The 20,426-nt window shown below is 41.7% G+C and overlaps 2 protein-coding genes across 5 annotated transcripts in view; both read left to right on the forward strand.

The window, feature by feature from the left end:
* znf609b (zinc finger protein 609b) overlaps window positions 1–12,361 on the forward strand; it is a 97,853-nt gene extending 85,492 nt beyond the window's left edge. The window contains exons 5-8 of one of the 2 annotated variants that reach the window (XM_088992104.1): window positions 852–3,162; window positions 3,572–3,938; window positions 5,524–5,880; window positions 10,115–12,361. In XM_088992104.1, the coding sequence (XP_088848230.1) occupies window positions 852–3,162; window positions 3,572–3,938; window positions 5,524–5,880; window positions 10,115–10,158 (3,079 nt within the window). In that variant the 3' untranslated portion in view covers window positions 10,159–12,361. Of the gene's footprint in view, window positions 1–851; window positions 3,163–3,568; window positions 3,939–5,523; window positions 5,881–10,114 lie in introns of both variants that reach the window. The other variant, XM_088992103.1, reaches the window with a different exon arrangement.
* A 2,144-nt stretch (window positions 12,362–14,505) lies between these two features.
* The window catches only part of gramd2aa (GRAM domain containing 2Aa), a 44,257-nt gene continuing 38,336 nt past the window's right edge, over window positions 14,506–20,426 (forward strand). The window contains exon 1 of one of the 3 annotated variants that reach the window (XM_088992090.1): window positions 14,506–14,710. In XM_088992090.1, coding sequence (XP_088848216.1) covers window positions 14,595–14,710 — 116 coding nt within the window. In that variant the 5' untranslated portion in view covers window positions 14,506–14,594. The remainder of the gene's footprint in view (window positions 14,711–20,426) is intronic. The other 2 variants (XM_088992092.1, XM_088992093.1) reach the window with 2 other exon arrangements.

Consider the following 20,426-nt stretch of genomic DNA (forward strand, 5'->3'; position numbering starts at 1 on the left):
CCCTGTTTCAATTGCTTCCTGTGGCAAAATAGAAAATAATTATTGTGACAATGTGTATTGTGTATTCTTCTGCATCTCAGAAAAAGAAGTTGTACATTGAAATAGTTGACCTGAATATGAACCTCCACATTTTCATGATTGTTGTTCTGGCTAAGCGAGTACAAAACATTCTTCTTAACTGAGACCATGTCTGAAATTCAACATCACATTCCACTAAACTTGGATATTCGGCAAAATATAAATAAAGCAACATACAATGAATTGCAAATGTTTTTCAACCTAGTTTCATTTGAAAACATTCCCAGCATATGTACTAGGGCTACTACGGTGGTTGCCAATGGTTGTTGTGATTAGTGGACTAATCAGATCAGATGTAAATTGCATCGTATCACACCAGCAAGCAGCTGCTCTTCTATACCCATCATTTGCTTTCAGCTTGAATTCTTTCAGGTGTGTAACAAAGATTATTAAAAATAATTGAGGTGGTAATACATTAAACATTTTTAAATGTTACAGCTACCTGACATATTTGTAAATGATGACGCCACTTTAGTAGAAGGCAATAGTGGAGCCATAAAACTGTATTTACTGAATTTTAAAATGGAACCAAAAATGTATACTACGCTTTGCAGTGTTGCACAAATACATGTACAGCTGTAGTTTGAAACTATCAACACAAAAAGAAATACTTGCAAGTCCTGAAACATTGATCTATAAATAATTTCGAAAACACTGACCCTTTGCGCTATATTTGGCCGCCATCCTGCTTGCATTCATATATTGCCGAATTGTTCTCGAGGAATTGGCTAATTTACCTTTACAGTCCTCACAAAACCTTTTTCTGGTTCCAGGTTTTGCGAATCCCCTACCAGTGACTTGGAAATGAGGAACGGCCGTGGCCGAGGTAAACGGATGAGACCAAACAGCAACACCCCGATCAACGAGAATAGCAACTCGTCAGACAACAAGGGCGCCACCAACAACAAGACCCGGGCTGCTTCGAACAGCAAGGGCCGAAGGGGCAGCCAGACACCATCGGAGCGCCGCACTCCTCCCAACAGCAACACAGAGGATATTAAGGCCAGTCCCTCTTCAACTGGAAAGCGGAAGGCCAAGCCACCATCAGACATGGAGCCGAATTCAAGCTCAGAGGACACCAAAGGCAACAAGCGCATGCGGACAAACTCCAACAGTGGAGGGCTCGGGCTATCGGGTCTTCTCATTCCTTCCATCAAGACTGAGCCACTTCCACCTCCCCTTGATCGGAGCTGCCCGTCACCTGCTCTCATCGATTGCCCTCATCCGAATTGCAACAAGAGGTATAAGCACATTAATGGTCTGAAATACCACCAAGCTCGTGCCCACACGGAGGATGATGTGAAGTTGGAATTAGATGTTGACAGTGAATACGGGGAGGAGTCCACCCTTCACCCTGAACCCGAGAACTGTAACGGTGCGTCAATTTCGCACAAGGGTTCCTTTTCTCCAGCACGGTCAGTCACGCCAAAAGGAAGAAACTTTGAGGTCCAAAGTACTTCGCCATCACCTGGTAAGTTTTGCTCAAAGCAGAGCAGGAAAAAAATTGCCGAAACGGAACCCGAAACAAGTACACCGATGGAAGGCTGTGAGGATGGGGCATGTCTTTCTGATGAAGCCAGCAATGATGGCGTAGATGAGAAAAGAGGTTCTGACAAGTCCAAAAAGGCTAACACAAAGACTGACAAAACGGGCACAAAAAATATCAAGTCCCCACGAGCAATTGCCACTGGCTCCTCGGCTCCACAACAGATCTATTCTTTCCCTGCTGGAAACCCAAATTCTTCGCCGGGACTTGCCCCTGTTTCGCAAGGAATCCCCAAAAGCCCCCAAATGAAAGGCACTCAAGCCAAAACCCCTGCCATAGGAGATCCTCCCTCAAGTAGCACCAAAGACAAGAAGAAGAAAGACAAGAAGAAAAAGGACGGTGGGAAGGATGCTGACAGCCCCAAGTCGATGGGAAAGGGGGGTAAGCTGGAGGAAGGAAAAGCATCATACACAGAAGTCCCTGAACAAGGAAATAAAGCCGAGGGGCTCCACAATGGGTCATCAGACCCTCATCAGAGTCGGCTGGCAAGCATCAAGGCAGAGGCTGACAAGATCTACAGTTTTACAGATAATGCTCCCAGCCCATCCATCGGAGTAGCCAGTCGGATAGATGGCACTGGAATGCCACAGCCTCTTACACCTCTTCACATGAACCAGAATGGCGCTGACAACTCATCTGTGAAAACTCACAGCCCGGCCTACTCGGACATCTCCGATGCTGGCGAGGACGGTGAGGGCAAGCTCGAAAATGTCAAAAATAGGACAGAAGACCAGGCACTCAGAGAAAGTGTCAAAAAAGCTCTTTTCCCAAATCCTCCGCCCAGCAAAGAGTCTCCGTACTATACTGGCTATGAGACGTATTACTCTCCCAATTATGTCAACCCCCAGGACGGTGGACCAAATCCAGGCACACCAGTGACGGAAGGTCAGGTCAAGATCAAAAGAGAGGACGACCAGGATCTAGTTGAGGAGAAAGTCAAAGTTGAGGTTCATGAGGATTGCAAACCTGACATTGCCCCTGCCCAGCAGCAGCAACAACAGCAACAACAGCAGCAGCCATCGGTCATTCAACAACGACCCAACGTGTATATGCAACCACTTTACTACAATCAGTATGCCTATGTACCCCCGTATGCGTATCATTCCGATCAGGCGTACCATAACCATTTAATGAATACCAACCCAGCCTATCGACAGCAATTTGAAGAGCGTCAGCGACAAATGGCTGAACAGCACCGCGCCGCTGAGAAAAAGGCGGACATGGTCATGAAAGAAAGAGAAGCTTCCATCAAGGATGACTGGAAACAAAAGAATGTGATGCAGTTAAACCTCTCAAAATCCTCAATTCAGTCGGAGGGCGGAAAGATACTGCAGCCGACCAGTAAATCCAGAAATTCGCCCTCTGAAATTTTATCCAAATCTATGGGAAACATCAAGGCTGAGGACATCAAGTCCCAGCAAGTTGAAGGGCTAAAAATGAAGCTGACAGAAGGGGGTCACCACGGCAAGGAGGACTCAAAGCAATCGCTGGATTCAAGAGTTCAGGCTGGTGCAGAGCAGGCTGTGTGGTACAGACAGGTAAATACAATTCAAGCGTATCATCAATTGAGCAAGGGCCTCTTTTATGTACACGTACAATTATCTTTATTTATCTCTTTTTTTTTTCTTTTCTACCCTGACAATGATTCCTGATAAAGAGCTGTTGATCAATGCATCACTGATCAGAATTGTAATTGCTGCTTTGCATTGACTTTTGCATTGGTTGAATGTGGTTGTAAAAAAACGGCAGGGACTTAACACGCAACATTTCCAGGAACTGGACAGAATTTATGTGTGCACTCTTCTTATTCTTTTGTGTCCATTACACTTTCTTCTTAAGTCTGTGCACATACTCCAGTTGTGTGCAAATGTAAGCTTTTTTCTATCAGAAGTGTGTTTGGTATTTTCCCATATCATTATCATGTTTTTTTTCCCTGACCACCAGCAGTACCCTGAGAACCAGAAGGCTCAAGCAGAAGGTGATCACCAACAACAACAATCTCGGTGGAAAGATGAACGGGACAGAGAACGGGAGCGTGACAGGAAATCAAAGGACGATAGGTGCAGGCCGAAGGACTCTCAAAGCGGGCCTAAGGAGGACGGCAAAGAAATGACTGACCCCAGAATTAATTCTGAGGAACTTCGGACCTTGAGCAAAGACTCTCGTACGAACGCTCACTTGCAGTTCTCTTCACCACTAGCTCAGCACCAAGGATACATGCCATACATGCATGGTTACCCCTATGGACAAGGCTATGACCCCAACCACCCTGGTTACAGAGGCATGCCTTCGGTCATGATGCAGAACTACCCAGGTATGCCATAAAATTGTGCTTTTGAGAACATCTAAAACATCACCCCACAAGTTGGGCGCTAGTGAATAACTCATTGCAGTCATACGTTACTTTCAGCAATCTATTCAGTAGAATAATACAATCATTGCAATTATGTTTGAAATGATCAATATCCCAAATGTATTTTCTCATCAGTCCGGGTGTCGTGCTCAGCAGTTGTCATGTTGTTTCACTGGTAATTGCAGTCATTCTTGTAAATTGTAAAGCTGCCAGGAGCAGTTTTAATCACATTATAATCACTTCATGTTTGCAAAATTCAAAGTGGTTGTGTGTAGTCTCTGCATGAGGACATTTTTCATACAAATAAAACTCACAAGCCTCAAAATGCATGAAGTAAACAAGAACATCCATTCTTAAATGGGCGTCTATCAGTGCATCAAAAGAGATCGATCGGTCTCGCCTTGCCACTCCAGAGAAATGGCAGAACATGTTATTATCTCAACAACTTAAATCAACTGCTGCCTCTTTGACATGGTCATTTGGAGATAGCTGGCGACACTGTACATCATACATCGAATGTTTATTACAATGACCTTAGTGACAAATATGGACAGATTCTTGATGTATTATAATGTTGAGGTCATTTTTATGTAGACCACAAAGGTCAAAATCAAGGCTCTATTATCAAAACAATCTATTTTTTACACTCATAAATTACACTCATATTGTTTGAATATATAATCCGTCCCAGTGGTTGGTGCATCAACCTTGTCTTGAACTGGCGGCCAAGAGGAAGACCAAAGAGGAGATTTATGGATGTTGTGAAAGAGGACATGAAATGAGCTGGTGTGAGGGAAGGGGATGTAAAAAAAAAACAGGGTTTTGTGGAGGAAACTGATTTGCTGTGGACACCCATGAAGGAAAAAGCTGAAAGGAAAAGAAGTGGCTACCGCATTGACCTCACAGTGCAGAGAGGTCATGGGTTTCGATCTTGGCTCTGGCCTTCCTGTTTGGAGTTGTCATGTTCTCCGAGGACCAGCGTGGGTTCTCTCCGAGTACTCCAGTTTCTTGCCGCAGTCCAAAAACATGCATTGGAGGTTAACGGAACACTCGAAATTGTCCCTAGGTGTGTGTGTGAGCGCTGATGGTTGTTGTCTCGGTGTACCTTGATTGGCTGGCAACCTGACAAAGCGTATCAGAAAATAGATGGATGGGCATACAGTATATCTGCAGTATATATTTATATATAGATGTATCGCTAGATATAGATACAGATCTACACACACAAATCATAGCACATCCGCCTGATAGAAATGTAATTTCCCTCTTATTCTTCCTTTTTTATTCAGTTCATAGAGTTGCTTGTTCTGTAGCCACAAGGGGACACAAGCCAGTGTCTTCTTGTGCCGGTCCCAAGTCTGCATAAATACAGAGGGTTGTGTCATCCAACTTAAAAGCTTGGCCAAAACAAACATGCGAAACAAACCTCTGAAGATGGAGGACACTGATTCGCTGTGGCGACCCCTTTAAGGGAAAAGCCAAAAGGAAAAAGAGGAAGATTGTGTGTAAATCCAAAATTAACCCATCCATATTTCTATTCGTCTAGGTTCTTACCTTCCCGGAGGATATCCGTTCTCGCCGTACGGCAGTAAAATAGCCGGAGCTGAAGAGGCCAATGACAAATCCCGCACGAGCCCTACTGTCAACAAAATGGCTACAGACTCCAAAGCTCTCGACATCTTACATCAACACGCCAGCCAATACAAAAGCAAATCTCCGACAGTAGGGGACAAGCCTTCCCTCGACAGAGAGCGGGAGCTGGACAGAGGAGCTGGTGGGGAAAGAGATCGGGAAAGAGATCTCGACCGGCCACGCTCCTCACCTTCCCAGCGGATCATGCCGTCTCACCACCACCTGGGATACCCCCTGCTATCAGGGCAGTATGATCTGTCCTACGCCACAGGTCTGTCAGCCCTCACTTTCTCCTTTAAGGTTTATTAACATGACAACAAAGTGTGTCATGACAATTAGCATATTGTACTTTTCAGTCATTGAGCGAAAATGGACATCGACATTTTTTCCCCAAATTGGCTAAATGGTCTCTGACTGTACATGTGTGTTTGTTTGGAAACCCCAGCAACATAAACTTACTAGATCCTTCTCCGCACTGTACTTTTATATATGCTGGGTGCAAGTGAAGTGCCTCAAATGCACTCACAGAGGCTGGGGATGGAATAGCTTTTTAAAAGATTGTTGCAACTGTTTCAGTCTGGTTAGCATATCCCATCGCTTCATTGGCAAACGCAACACCTTAACTCATTTATTGGTGTGCAGCAATGTACATTAGGGTTAATAATGATCACGTCGTAATATTGCAGCTGGTGCAACTGTGCATTTGGCTAACATCTATTTTAAAACAGTGCTCTTTATGTGTTAATTGCATTGCTTGTTGATTCTTATATTGTTTTTTTCCGAGCATTTGGTACGCCTGCCAGGAACTTAAAAGAACTGACGATTGCCAAAATTAACACCAAAACCAGTGTATTGAGTCTATAGTAATGCAAAATCTCTGGTCCATTGTGATTTTGCGATGGAGAGATTACAACTCGCTTGAGTATCACTATATGTTCAAAACAATCACGGGGAAAGTATCGGGGACTAAATAGTGTAAATAGAGCTGAGGAGAGTAAGTAGTCGATCAGTTGGAAAACAATCTTTGTTGCTCAAAGCCACACATTTTTACACAAGGTTTCATGGGTATCCAGCAGTTCTTCCTAGGCCAAATGTGGTGCTATGATATGATGGTGCAATACATCGTATTATTTAACAAAGCGTGCCGTGTAAGCTGTTTTTATCATGTTATTTTAATGTGTGGGATTTGTGTTTGTGTGGCAGCTACTCTGCCTAAAGGCCATACCTACTCGCTTTAAAACCACACTGTCAATGGCTTGGAAGCACGGGGTGCAAAGTCAGGGGCTTTCAAGACTAATATGAGTGAAGTTTTAAAAACTTAGAGTTAACACAGCCCAAGATGGCTCTGTTTACATTGGTCTAGCTAGCTCTTTCGTTTCAAACGAGCGTTTCACTCTGGGCATCATTTACATGATTTACACCCAATACAACCATTACGCTATCATAAAAGCTTGGTTATTCTTGGTTTGAGTGGTTCTGCCTGGTGACTGAGGGGATTACGTCACTGCTCACGGCATTTTGACAAGTGCAATCAACCATTCAAATAAATGTCAGGAAAACACAAGCAAACATGAACTTGGTGAAAATGTCCATCTCGCCTCCTGAATTGTATTTGTTTAAAAATAAAAATAAAATACATTTAATTGTTTAAAGTGCCCTTTCGAAAAAAATGCAGATGAAAATAACAACATGATAAAACCAATAAAAAGACATTTTATAATGTTTTTTCTCCAGAACGTCCACGAGCCAAAGACCTGTTCAAGTGTAGTTTTCAGACAAATTCATTTCCCTGTGATGCATGTTAAATATTTCCATGTACAGGTGGTCCACGTTTTATACCAGAGTTCACCTTCGGTGTCAGCTTTGTAACCCCATTTTGTACTTAAGTGGGAATAGGGCATTCCGACTTAAAGGACAACTGATGTCACTTTTTTGTTTCTTAACTGACATCAGAAAAACGTTTTATAGTATCTAAAATACCCAAAACACGCAGTATAATATTCAAATGCAAAAACACCAATAAAAAATGACTTAAAGTGTCCAAAATCTGCAAAAAATTGAGCTGCGAATTGGGCATGTTCAGAAAGTCCCGCCCCCAGTTCGTGACGTCACGCCAAGATGTCTTGCATTGCTGGAGAATCAAAACAATGGCTTCAGATTCGGAGAATATGCTTTCTTGTTACACATCCAGTTATGAATATAATTCAAATAGTTCTGAAGAGGAAAGCATACATGTTTGCAAAATTCAAAGAAGCCATTCCGTGTCATTTTGAGGCATCTGGACTGCAATGTAGCGTCCCAGAAAAGTGGCAGAAAATGGCGACCAAGCTCCCTGTGAGGAATTAATAAGCCCGTTTCCACAGGCTGATAAATTCCGTATATGGAGCTTGGTCGCCCTCTTCTGGATCCTTTTGGTGCAACATGACGTTTTCAGACCAAACAAGCACAGCAAAGTGCATTGACGTGATGGAAGGACTGCTACAATGTGTCCTTTTTTTTCGGTCAGGGGTGTTCCTTCAGTGACGTCACGTACGGACTCGTCACCAACTCAAAAACAAGACCTTTAAAGGACAACCGACGCCTCCGGACAAGTTGTGTCCATAATTTGTAAAATGGCTTCAAATGACTTCTACCCAGCGTATTTTACAAAGATTCCACCACATATAGCTATATTTTACGTTTTAAGACTCGCGCTGAATATTCAGGAAGTCTTGTTTTCGACGCACAATGCATTTTGCGGTACTTTGTTTGGTCTGAAAACTTCGTGTTGATCCGTGTTGATGGCGAAATTAGAAGGAAAAAACATAAATAACGCAATGGTGAATCGTTGTGCGTTGCACCAAGACTACTATTTGATACTAGTTGACACAAATTCCCAGCAGACAAATCAGACCATTTCCAACGGACCTTGGGCGCCAACTTTTGCATTTTCTAGGAGCTACATTGGAGTCCAGACGCCTCAAAATTATCCGGAAGGACTTATTTAATCGATTGCAAACATTTATGCTTTCCTCTTCAGAACTATTTGAATCATATTCATCACTGGATGAGTAACAAGAAAGCATCTTCTCCAAATCTGAAGCCATTGTTTTGATTCTAGAGCAAGGAAAGACATCCTGGCATGACATCACGAACAAGGGGGCGGGACCCTCTGAAACTGAAACTTTCTGAGGTCATTTTGAAGTAGTTTTGGGACACTAAGTCATTTTTATTGGTGTTTTGCATTTGACTAAAACTATCAGTCTGTGTGTTTTGGGTATTTTAGATGCAATAAAACGTTTTTTTCTGATGTCAGTTAGGAAACAAAAAATGGTGGTGGGTGTCCTTTAAGTACAAAATGCAGTATTAAACTCAGAATTAATCGTAAATCATTCAATGAGTGATATGCGCAAATTCAAACAAACATCGTAAATATGGTGCTAACCGAGCGTCTCTTTTTGCATGGCATCACCACTTTGATGTGATGTGTCTGGACCATCGTAAACTGAGAAACCCCACCCCCCTGCTCCCTTAATTTTTTATTAGCTTTTCGCGACCCACCCAAAATGGCTCAGCGACCCACTTTTACGACCCAACCCACCAGTTAAGTCACCGCATTACACTGTTAAATTAAACCGGACAGCCAACTCCGTTTCAAACGCCAAACCTGGATAGGCTAAATCTGTGGTCCCCAACCTTTTTTTGCGCCATGGACTGGTTTAATGTCAGACAATATTTTCACGGACCGGTGGATGAATACAACAAAATAAAATGATACGACAGGCATGAAAACAACATATGTAACATCGTCTCTGCCCCTATGGTCAGTGTTTAAACGTGCCTTCGAAATAAGATACACCACAAAAACAAGTACAAAGCGCATGAAAAATACAACTCAGTACAACAGAATCAGTTATTCTTTCTGCGCTGCCACTTCAATCACTGTGAGTTTGTCCTGAACAACTATTGTTGGCGGTAAGCAAGTAACAAGCTCCTCCACCCAATTAAAGGTGAGAAGGGCAAGTTGGAAATAAAGAAAGGAATGCCAATGGGACAGAGGCTCATTAGGACAAAAATGCACCACCCAAATTTCAGCTCCAACAAACGTAGGGGGCAGATCTCGCTGACCTTTGGACAGCTAAGAGTATCAAGCCTACTAGTTGATGAAATCCTGTTCTGTGAGTTTTTATATTCTTCCATTTGCGTTTGTTTAAAGAAAATGGACTCGTTGCAGGTACTCTTTGCTGTGCTCTGCAGCCTGTCTTGTATATAATATTCAGTGCAGCTCAGCTCATCCATTTTAATCAGGTCTCTTAAGGACAAGAGGATCACACTGACGATAATATTGTTGCAGAATGAGCATGAAAATTGAGGCAGGCTGCACTGACATCTGGTGGTGGTGCTTGGGAATTACAGTTCTAAAACCTTACTCGGATGTCGGGGGGAATGGGAACAATCGGGATGATTGCCACGAATGCGACATGTGAATCGGAAATTAATGAGTTTTTGCTGTGTGTCCTCAACAGGCAAACCTGACCGCCACACCTCAACCCTGCAAAGGTTCATGTGACTGGCTCACATGAAAAAGGATATCCCAGATGTTCCCTTCTAGACATCAGTTCAATGGTGTTTCGGTGTGCTTAGTTGATCTGCCCGAGTGTTGGCAGCTTATTCACATCTTTCTTCCTCATAGAAAGAATCTCAAAGCTTGGACTGAACAAACCCGGGTTCAAAGCCATCACTCTCTTGTGCAGAGAAAACGCCTCGTCCCTCTGATGATCTAGTATTTGCACTGTCGACAAATACAATGCAAAAATGGACTATTGGACTTTCTATGATTTCATTTTGGCTCCATTATTATTATTTTTTACTTTTTTTTTGTCGTATACGGAAGAATCTAGTCGAGGATTTGGGGGGGAGTCGGGTGACTCATGGCAAAGGGGAGTTGAATTAAATTAAAGACTTGCAGAGAAAATCTTATTGAGATGAGTTCAACTTTACGTCACTGACATTGGATATGCCGTGACGCAACAATATATCCGAAACTTGACAAATGTTTGGTTCTGTTTGATTGGGGACAGGCGAATATGGCAACTGCTGCTCTCTTCAGAGACTTAAGAAAGCCTGAGACTGACGTTTTCATTGTCACTGTCACAATTATTTCCCATCTTGAAAATCCTCAGTTCTTATTTCAGGGATGATGTCACCATGTTTTGTTTTGTTTTTTTGGCGAAGGGACCTCATGCACCTCAACCGAGAATAATGAACGTGGTCAGTGTTTGCTGTCGTCAAACAACTCAACTTCAATCGGGGTGGTCATCTTTGAATGTCTGAATGCTGGTGTCAACGCTGCTTCGCCTCATAATGAAACGCAGGGTGAAGCCACACGAGCTAGGGCGATACTTGTCGGGGTACTCCAAGCTTACTCTGGCGCGATACCCTTCTGTTCTGCTGTAACAACGACCTTCCATGGATAAATGACGTGGTTGAGACCCAGAACGTGCACAGACCATTTCCGCATCCCTGTGGACTGCGAACGTCTGAATCACTATCGATAGTCGGAGCCCCTGCAGCTCAATGTGTCCGTCCTTCTATGGCTGATGTGACTTTACTCCTGATTCATCCTTCTCATTATTTTTGGGTTATTTCTTCAAGTGGCTGGCTTTAGATAAGTCCAAACTTGATACCGTGGTCAGCTGCTATCTGGGATGTAACAACAAGCCATTGCACATTCTCATTGGTGCAAAAAGATCAATACAAAACATACATCGTACACAGTCAATCAATATAACCACAATGTCCTAATCGTGTGTTCGCGTACGTGGTGCTGCCGTGTAAATCCAATGTTTACCATCACGTCACGCCCAAAACTATAACCGGATACCGTACATTGCGTACAAATATGTATTTGTCTGAGCAGTTGGCTGAGTGAGAAGAGTGTGTCCGGGACTCCGTTGTCACCAAATACAATCATGTGTTTGCAGTCATTTGTATTTGTTAGCATTGTTGCCCGGCCCGGAGTTGGATTTGACAGCGTTGGACTTCCACAAGTCCAGTGAGCAAAATCACATCTCCTTGACATATATGTGCATTTTACAGATGATGAATGACTGAATCAGATGAATGTGATGGTGTTTGATTAGTATTTAATCTGTAAAGGTAATCTAGGCAGCTGCGATGTTGTCATTCAAGTCAGTGAGGTTTTAGTGCCAGCAGACTGCATACATACAGTATAGTTTTATCCAACAATGGTTGTGACAAGTGCATTTGTTCGCTCACAGAGTAGTACTATTATCTCAGTAGTCGGCAAAGCCCAGTGAAAAATCAAAACTATATTCTCAAAGTGTATGAAAAGCCAGAAAAAGTTTGTTTGCTTTTGACATTAATGGAAACACGCTTGGCTCTTGTGTTTTGTTTCAATGGTGCAGAGTATATTTATTGGCCAGCAGTCGGTGCCTAGTTGAACATTCTCGTGTGAAAACACAGTGACGCTCGCTCGTTTGTCCTTTCCTGACCCCGGTTTTTGTCATACAAAGACACCCCCCTCACCCACCACCACCCCCTCAAAGTACCCACAGAGGTGCTTGCAAGGATGTTTACAGCGTCTTCTTCTGTGTAAGACATTCAAAACTCTTCCCCCTCCCCCACCTTCTCTCCTCTCTTCTCCCTTCAGGAGTTTGTGAAAAGTGTACATGACCATGTTTCTTTCCTTCTTTTTTTATACAATAATCTGTAACTTGCCTTTGTAAATTTGGGCTGGAAAAAAAAATAAATCTTTTTATGAGACAATCTGTCCTGGTAACTGCTCCCTCTCTTACTTTGGTACACATTTCTGGGTCCATCATAATGATGTTATATGGGATGTCACGTCAGCTTGCTAAGTATCCAAAATATTTTTTGTCAGGATTCCTCAATGTTCATCCAGCCATCAATTTACAGATCGAGTATCTATTATCTAGCTAGCTTTCTATCTATTTGAGTTACTTCCGGGTTAAGTGAACGCTGGCATGTGTGGCTGCCGCTGTTCACCCGCAGAAAAAATATCCTGTGACTGTAAAGTGTCCTTCAGAGTTTTGAAAGGCGCTTATAAATGAAATGTATTATTATTATTATTATTGTATCTATTAGCTAGCTAGCTTGCTTTCTATCTATTTGAGTTACTTCCGGGTTGAGTGAACGCTGGCGCGTGTGCTGCCGCTGTTCACCCGCAGAAAAAATATCATGTGACTGTAAAGTGTCCTTGAGAGTTTTGAAAGGCGCTTATAAATGATATGTATTATTATTATTACAGTAAAGTCTCGTTATATCGATATCGGATATATCGATAGTCCCGGTTATATCGATACTATTTCTATGCACGCACGGAGAAAATTACATGCAAACAGGGTCGGATATATCGATAGTCCCGGTTATATCGATATTTTTTCGGACTCCCTTGAATATCGATATAACGAGACTTTACTGTATTACAATATTTCAGCAGAAGGCATACCTATTGCTGACTGAGTCATTGCGAACAGGTGTGCCCTACCTCTTGCCTAAAGTTAACTAGGACCGGGATCCTGCTCACTAGCATACCAAAAGAGGATGGGAGACCTCATTCATCCAGTGATTGGCAAAATGTGTCAGATTTATTGAAAACGCCAGTTTTTTAAAGCAAAAGTAGGGGTTTCAAACAAGCAAATATGAAAAAAGGGTGAACAAATTAAACAAGAAATCGGTTTACTAAGAAAGTGCACAATGACGTCTTGTTCATCTGTCAGTGATGCTGTCATTCATGTCACAAAAATTATGTGTGAAATTACATGCCGAGATTTCACACCTTGAAATGAATTACAGTGAGACCTCAACTTACGAACTTAATTGGTTCCCAGACAGAGTGTGTAAGGCGAAAAGTGTGTATCTCCAAAAAAAAAAATTCCCATAGGAAACCATTAAAATGGGAATAATCTGTTCCCGGGTTTCCATAAAATATACTTTTCAACTAAATAAGCCTTAAAACTACACACAACATACCTTATTCTATTTATATTAAATGTGCTATTGTATTGTAATGAAAGAAATACACTGCATTGTATCATAAAGTCACTTTATTTCCATTTGTGATGGTCATTTATGGCTTGATGGAATGGCGTTGGAGTTCGAAGGTCAAAGGGAATTGCTGTTTGGAAAGAAAGGCGCATTACATGACGACTGTAATTAAAGAAATAAACTGTGCTGTAAAAGAAAGTTTTATTTACCTTTTTGATGGTGGTTGATGGCTTATGGAAGGAGAGTCACCTTCCATAAGGACTGTTGGTAACTTAACCTCTGGTGCTGTTCGGTCGTGTGCTTCCGCCGAAGATCACTCTGCCAGCCGTGGTGGGTGTGTATTATGAAAATAGTGCTTATTATAAGGTTTAATTTTCATAAATTTGACGTTTGTAAGACGAAAAGTTTGTAAAATAAGGTGTTTGTAAGTTGAGGTCTCACTGTATTCAACTATTATTTCAGCATCTCAATTTTTTGTTGAGCGGTGACATCACATATCCGTTTTTCAAATGTCAAATGCGTGCCTTGCCTCTATAAATTCTCGCACACATTTGGAGTGTGTTCTCTTTCTGGTCTTGTGAACCTTTTGACCAATTAACCGTTTTGTCAGAAGGGAGGTACCATTTGTCACCGTGTGTTTGTGTTTGTACACAATATGTGATTTGTATGCGCCACCAGTGCTGGCTGCCAGCTGTGTGCATTCGCATAATGCCACATCAGTGACAGAAAGCCATTAGGCTGTCCATGATTTTGTTGAGTGTAAATGCAGAATGTGATTATCCTCTGTGCTCTTGGCTCGAGAGAGGGAGGGTTCGCCCGGGAGGGAAGGAGAGGAGGGCTCAAGAAACCCAACGTGCTGAGCCAATGGCTTTTTTTTTCTCATAAAGCAGCTGGCCGCCCTCAGGACGGCACGGCCCGCTAGCTCCGAGGAAGGATACCTTGCCGGACGCGGAGGCCGTCTGCCCGGAGGTGTTCATGGGATGCACTATCTACCCAGCCAGCCCTAAGGCCTTGCCTACAGACGAGGCGGTCGGCCAAGACACGTACTACCGCCACCTTCATGGGAACTGCAGTCAGAGGATTGCCGCCAGGTGAGTTGCGCAGGCAAAGAATTGGATCATGTGCGACATCCGCTCAAGTGGCAGCAAGTCTTTTTTTTTCATCCACCTGGACCCATCATGGAGAACTAACTAGCATTTAGCAACAGCTTATGCTGCGCCTGATGTTTACGGTTAGAGCTGGAATCTCAAACTGAAAAATTATATCCCAGTATTTTATGATAACATCAAGATACTGTAATTGATTATGCAATGTTCTATGTACTGGTGGGTATGGTACAATATTTGTACAAAATACGATATCACTCAACATAAAACTGAGCTGATCAATGTGAATTTACTTACCGTATTTTCCGGTGGATAAGGCGCAGCGGAGTATAAGGCGCCCCGTCCCCCCGATGATTGGTGTACAGTGATACCTTGGCTTACGATCTTAATTGGTTCCCAGACAGTGTGTGTAAGGTGTAAAAAATGTATTTCCCATAGGAAACCATTAAAATGAGAATAATCTGTTCCCAGGTCCCCATAAAATATACTTTTCTAAGCCTTAAAACTACACAAAACCAACCTTATTTTATGTATAATAAATGTGCTATGGTATTATAATAAAAAATACAGTATAATGAAGTCATTCTATATACCTTTGTGATGGTCGTTGATGGCTTGATGGAATGGAGTGACCGGTTTCATCTGGAGGAATGATCCCTTGTAGGTCCTTTCTCTGTGATAATTTTATCTAGTTCCTCATCAATTGTGTTCTGTTTCGCTGGGTTGATAGCTTTTTGCATCAAGTGTACAGATGGCTTGTGCGGGTTGTTTGATGGGATATTATAACCTTGCAGTCTACACCCTGCCTTTGAACTATCAAAGTTGAAACTCTCTCACTGTCTGCCTGTCTCTTTAATGTTTAAACCACTTCTCCTCGCTGCTGCGCTCTTGACCAATCACGTGAGTTTAACCGAAGACTGGGGGTGGGGAATAGACAACAAAAACAGTCGGCTGCCATTTTGTTGTTAGAAGAACTGGCTCGTTCGCAAACGACACATCACTCATTGAGGCAGCTCCGTGTACGTAAAAAGTTCGTATGCCAAGGTAACGTCCGTATGCCAAGGTAACATTTTCATAAAACATTCGTAAACCGAAAAGTTTGTAAGCCAAGGGGTACGTAAACCGAGGTAGCACTGTATTTTCCAACTTTTTCCATATATAAGGTGCACCGGACTCTTAAGGTGTGAATGGAAAAAGTTTTCCAAATACAGTATAAGGCACACTACATTGTATGGCACTACAGTAGAGGCTGGGATTATGCACTACTTCTTCAACAAGGCGATATTGAGTCAGTCGGTGGCTGTTGACAGTCGTTTCGAGACATGTTGTGTCTCAATATTCACATATAAAGCGCACTTGCGTATAAGGCGCAGTGTCATTTTTGAAGAAAATCAAGGCTTTTGGGAGTGGGTTATACACTGGAAAATATGCTACACAGAATTCATTCATTTTTCGAACTGCTTTATCCTCACAAGAGTCGCGGGGTTGCTGGAGCGTATCCCAGTTATCTTTAATTAGTAGGCGGGGGACACCCTGTACCGGTTGCCAGCCAATCACAAATTTAAATAAAAAAGTTTAGTCCTTTTTTTCTGCCACATCAGGTTTTTAAGATGGTTTCATTTATTGTTTAGAGGTTTGACCTCTAAAAGCTTTCCGAACACAGATTTTACCATGTGTTTTCATTTACAGCTACAACAGTTCCAAAGCAAAATCCACCCATTGTCCTAAATATTGCTAAATTGATTAGTCTCTTGAATCTATTCTAATATGTCATTCTATTATTGCTTTTCTGAAAGCCAAATGGGTGAGGAAGAAAAATTAAAACAATAAAAAACAAGAACACATTTGGTGAGAAAAAAACTCATCTGTTATAGTTTTACATTATAGTATTAAAAAAATCTCGAGCAGTGTAATTTATGTTGACAATAATGGGGGACAATAATGTTGCCTTTTTGTGAAATCACACTTCTATTGTCATTTTAAAACTGTTTACATTTCATGGTGTTGCAAGAATCAATATGTTTTTTACAGGACAATTGCAATAGTTTTTTTTAATCGAACACTAAATTGTCCCTTAAAAACAGACAGCAACATTTCTGTGTATGTGTATCCATACATGTTAAGTCTCCCAATTTGGTCGGGAGACTCACGATTTTGACCACAACACTCACGTTATAAAGCAACTATTGACACAATACACAGTTCATTTGTCAGGCGAAACAAAAGAAAGTGTAAAAAAACAAAATACATTTGTATACTAATTGAATGTATAAATAAACAATGAAAGCATTGTTGTGTTTTATTTACTTCTAATTTACACTTTAGTAACATACACGTTATTTTATAATAATGATAATAATACATTTCATTTATAAGCGCCTGTCAAAACTCTCAAGGACACTTCAGTCACAGGATATTTTTTCTGCGGGTGAGCAGCGGCAGCCACACGTGCCAGCGTTCACTCAGAGTCGCGAGTATGAACATGGCCAGATTTATGATTTTTGAAACTTAACATGTACAGTATGTGTATCATAAATGAATCTGCCTGAATATTGTTGCTGCCCTATGAAAAACACATTCATATATACTTGTGTATGTACAAATATACTGTACACATATGCGTGCGGGTGTGTGTGTAAAAATGTATCTACTTTTAAACTACTTTATATTGTTGATTTCCTGTGGAAAAACACCTTTAGTTTTGTCATTTTCAAAAAGATACACTGTATAAGTGTGTGTGTGTGTGTGTGTGTGTGTGTGTGTGTGTGTGTGTGTGTGTGTGTGTGTGTGTGTGTGTGTGTGTGTGTGTGTTTCTCAGGACAGCGACAAAATATGGTACAGGTAGAATGATTAGTCTTGGACAAGGGTGTCCGTCATTTTTGCCGCGGGCTACATTGTAGTTACAGTTTCCTCTCGGGGGCCGTTATCAATTTGGGAAAGCCATTAGAATATTTAATCCCCTCTACATATTACATAGAGAGCGCACAACAAATTAATGAATAACTAGTTTTCAAATTTGAAGTAAAGAATAATTACCGTTATTGTGGTTTATATGGGATAATTTGAATTTTTGGTTGTGATTTAAGCAAGTATCATGGCACTTGACATGCTTGATTTGCTTTCATGGGCCGAATAAAATGCTGTAGCGGGCCAGATTTGGCCCCCGGGCCTTGACTTTGACATCTGCTCTAGGAAATTGTTTAGACATCCGATTATCGGGCCATTGCTGATTTTCATCAGGAGTGTTGAGCCTGGGGTATTTCCCGATTATCTGTATGTGTGTACCTTGTTGTAAGCAAATTATTAAATACATGGACTGTATCGAATGGGACAGATTGTTAAAGACGGGAATAACGTTCTAATTTGTGTTTCTAGGTGTTTTTACGGTAGAGGCGCGTAATATTGTTCACCGGCGATTGTTTAGGGTGAAACGTGAGATCTTACAGCGGTGAATCAAGGGAGTTATTCTGGGTGCCCGTGGCGTGGAAATGGAAATCAGCGCTTGTAATTCCCCCACCGAGCGCACAGAGCCTGGTGAAGCTCAGCCCACCTTCTCGCCACAACCCGACACACTTGAGAAGAGCCTGTAAGTGCATTTTGCGCTCGTCCTGCTAGCGTTAGCTTGGCAGGTTTTGTGACAGTCGTGAAGATTGTCACGGTCGTTCGCAGACAAAGACGAGACAATGCCTCCATGGAAGCATACGGAGTGCGCCTGAATATCATTTTGGAGTAGACAAACCATTAAAACGACGTTGCAGCCAGTCTGGAAGATACAGGTAGGCGACATCAAGCGTTGGTAATTTTGCTACAGATAAAATCATTTCCGCTTGTGTACCAATATAAAATAATATTTACGCTTGGATGTGGATGTGGAAACGATTTCGGTGGTATATCTATCTCTTCTCAATCAGGTAAACCATGTATCCTTAGTTTGATCACCGCTTTATTGTAAACTGCAATGAAATATGAACATTTATTACCTTTGGCCATACTTTATTTTGAAAACCAAATGCCCTTGTTGAGATCACTTGCACACTTTGTCTTGCAATGGAAAATCGCCGCTAATGAAAAGGACAAGTGTCTCATATTTGTACTTTATATAACTGACATGTTTTAAACTATGACGCTAAGCGACGTTCTCTCGATATTTATCAAAAACATAATAATAAAAGGTCATGTCAGTGAACCTCGTATTTAAGATTCAGCAATGTAGTAATGCCCCTGTAAATACAGCAACAGACTAATTTTTGTTTGTTTGCTTTTCAGTCCACTCGACAACCTATAACATTCAATTTGAACTAAATTGCTACGTTATTTGATATTGGGAAACGCGTTTTGTTGTTGTTTGAAGTACTAAACATTCCTTGTTGTCGATGACACTTGATGCTTTGTATGGGACTTCCAAATACACTTGTCTTCAAAGTTTGTTTTGAGGTGCTTGCACAATGGGGAGGTTATTTCAGGAGGTCTCAAGTCGTGCACATATCAGAGTCCAAAAGCTGAACACTCATCCGCGAAATGAAAAATAAACTGCTTTGTAAACATTCTTATTAACTGAACAAGCGATCCGCTGTGATCAGTAATACAAAAAAAAGCTTCAAATCGGACTCAATCATAGTTCTTACTGAAACCATAGGCAGAGAAATTAACTTTTTGAAATAAGTGCAAACATGTTTGCCTTGAACTAGTGGGATTAATCAATTCTGGAGAGGTCCACACGTCCAAGGCACAACAACTCATTGCTTTCACTGATTTTGCTCAGTTCAAAAAGAAAATCCCACACATTTTAAATACAGACTGTTCATATTTACTGACCGTTCCTCGTGTTTATTTGGCCAGGCGGGCAACTATTTATGTCCAGAGTCAACATATACAAACATGTTGATGGAGGGACCATTTAGTAGTGTTTCTATGCCTTCCATGAAAGGATCCAAAGAGATGTTCTCATCAAGTAATTCAGTCGGCAGCAACATTAATGAGATTACAGTTAACTGGATTGAAGGATGCCTTGTGACAGCACAAAGCAGTTTGTCTACACTGACAATGAGGAGAGGTGGAACCCTTTCACTGAACGTTAGTGTCAAACATGTTTGACTGTGCAGAGGGCTTTTGGAACAAAACAGGCCATGTCATGACATGAATGCCCAGATTAAAAAAAAAAAAAAACCTGGTGCTTTTGCAAGAGAAATTCTGATGAAATAATGTGACGCTTAATTATCTCCGACTTCATGTGTATTTCAACCAAAAAGTAAAGTGACCTAGATTTATGACTTCTCCATTAATTCATTCTATGTCGTGTTTGGCCCACTTGAGCTGTGACGTAACCCATTTGACTAGGTGTGAAATGTAACAAACATCCACCCTTACATTCACACCAATGGCCAACATTGAGTTTACGATTAACCTGGGTTAGGGGTGCCAAAGTAATTTTTGTCGCGGGCCACAATTTTGTTGTGGTTTTCCTTGAAGGGGCGTCATGAATTTTGGGAAATCATATAACTCAACATAAAACAAATTGATCAATAATTCGTTTTAAAATCACAACTCAAGAATAATGACTGTTATTATGGATTAAATATGGCAGATTTTGTTTCAGACTTCAGCACGCATTTGTCACGTTCCGGCGGCGACAGTGGCAGCTGGCGAGCAGGAACGTGTGGTATTGGCGGTGGATCGCTAAGCAGGACAGAGGCGTGGGTAC

This window comes from Hippocampus bargibanti, linkage group LG03, assembly GCF_051943395.1.
Source record: "Hippocampus bargibanti isolate YZ-2025 linkage group LG03, ASM5194339v1, whole genome shotgun sequence".
In the NCBI taxonomy this organism is placed as follows: Eukaryota; Metazoa; Chordata; class Actinopteri; order Syngnathiformes; family Syngnathidae; genus Hippocampus; species Hippocampus bargibanti.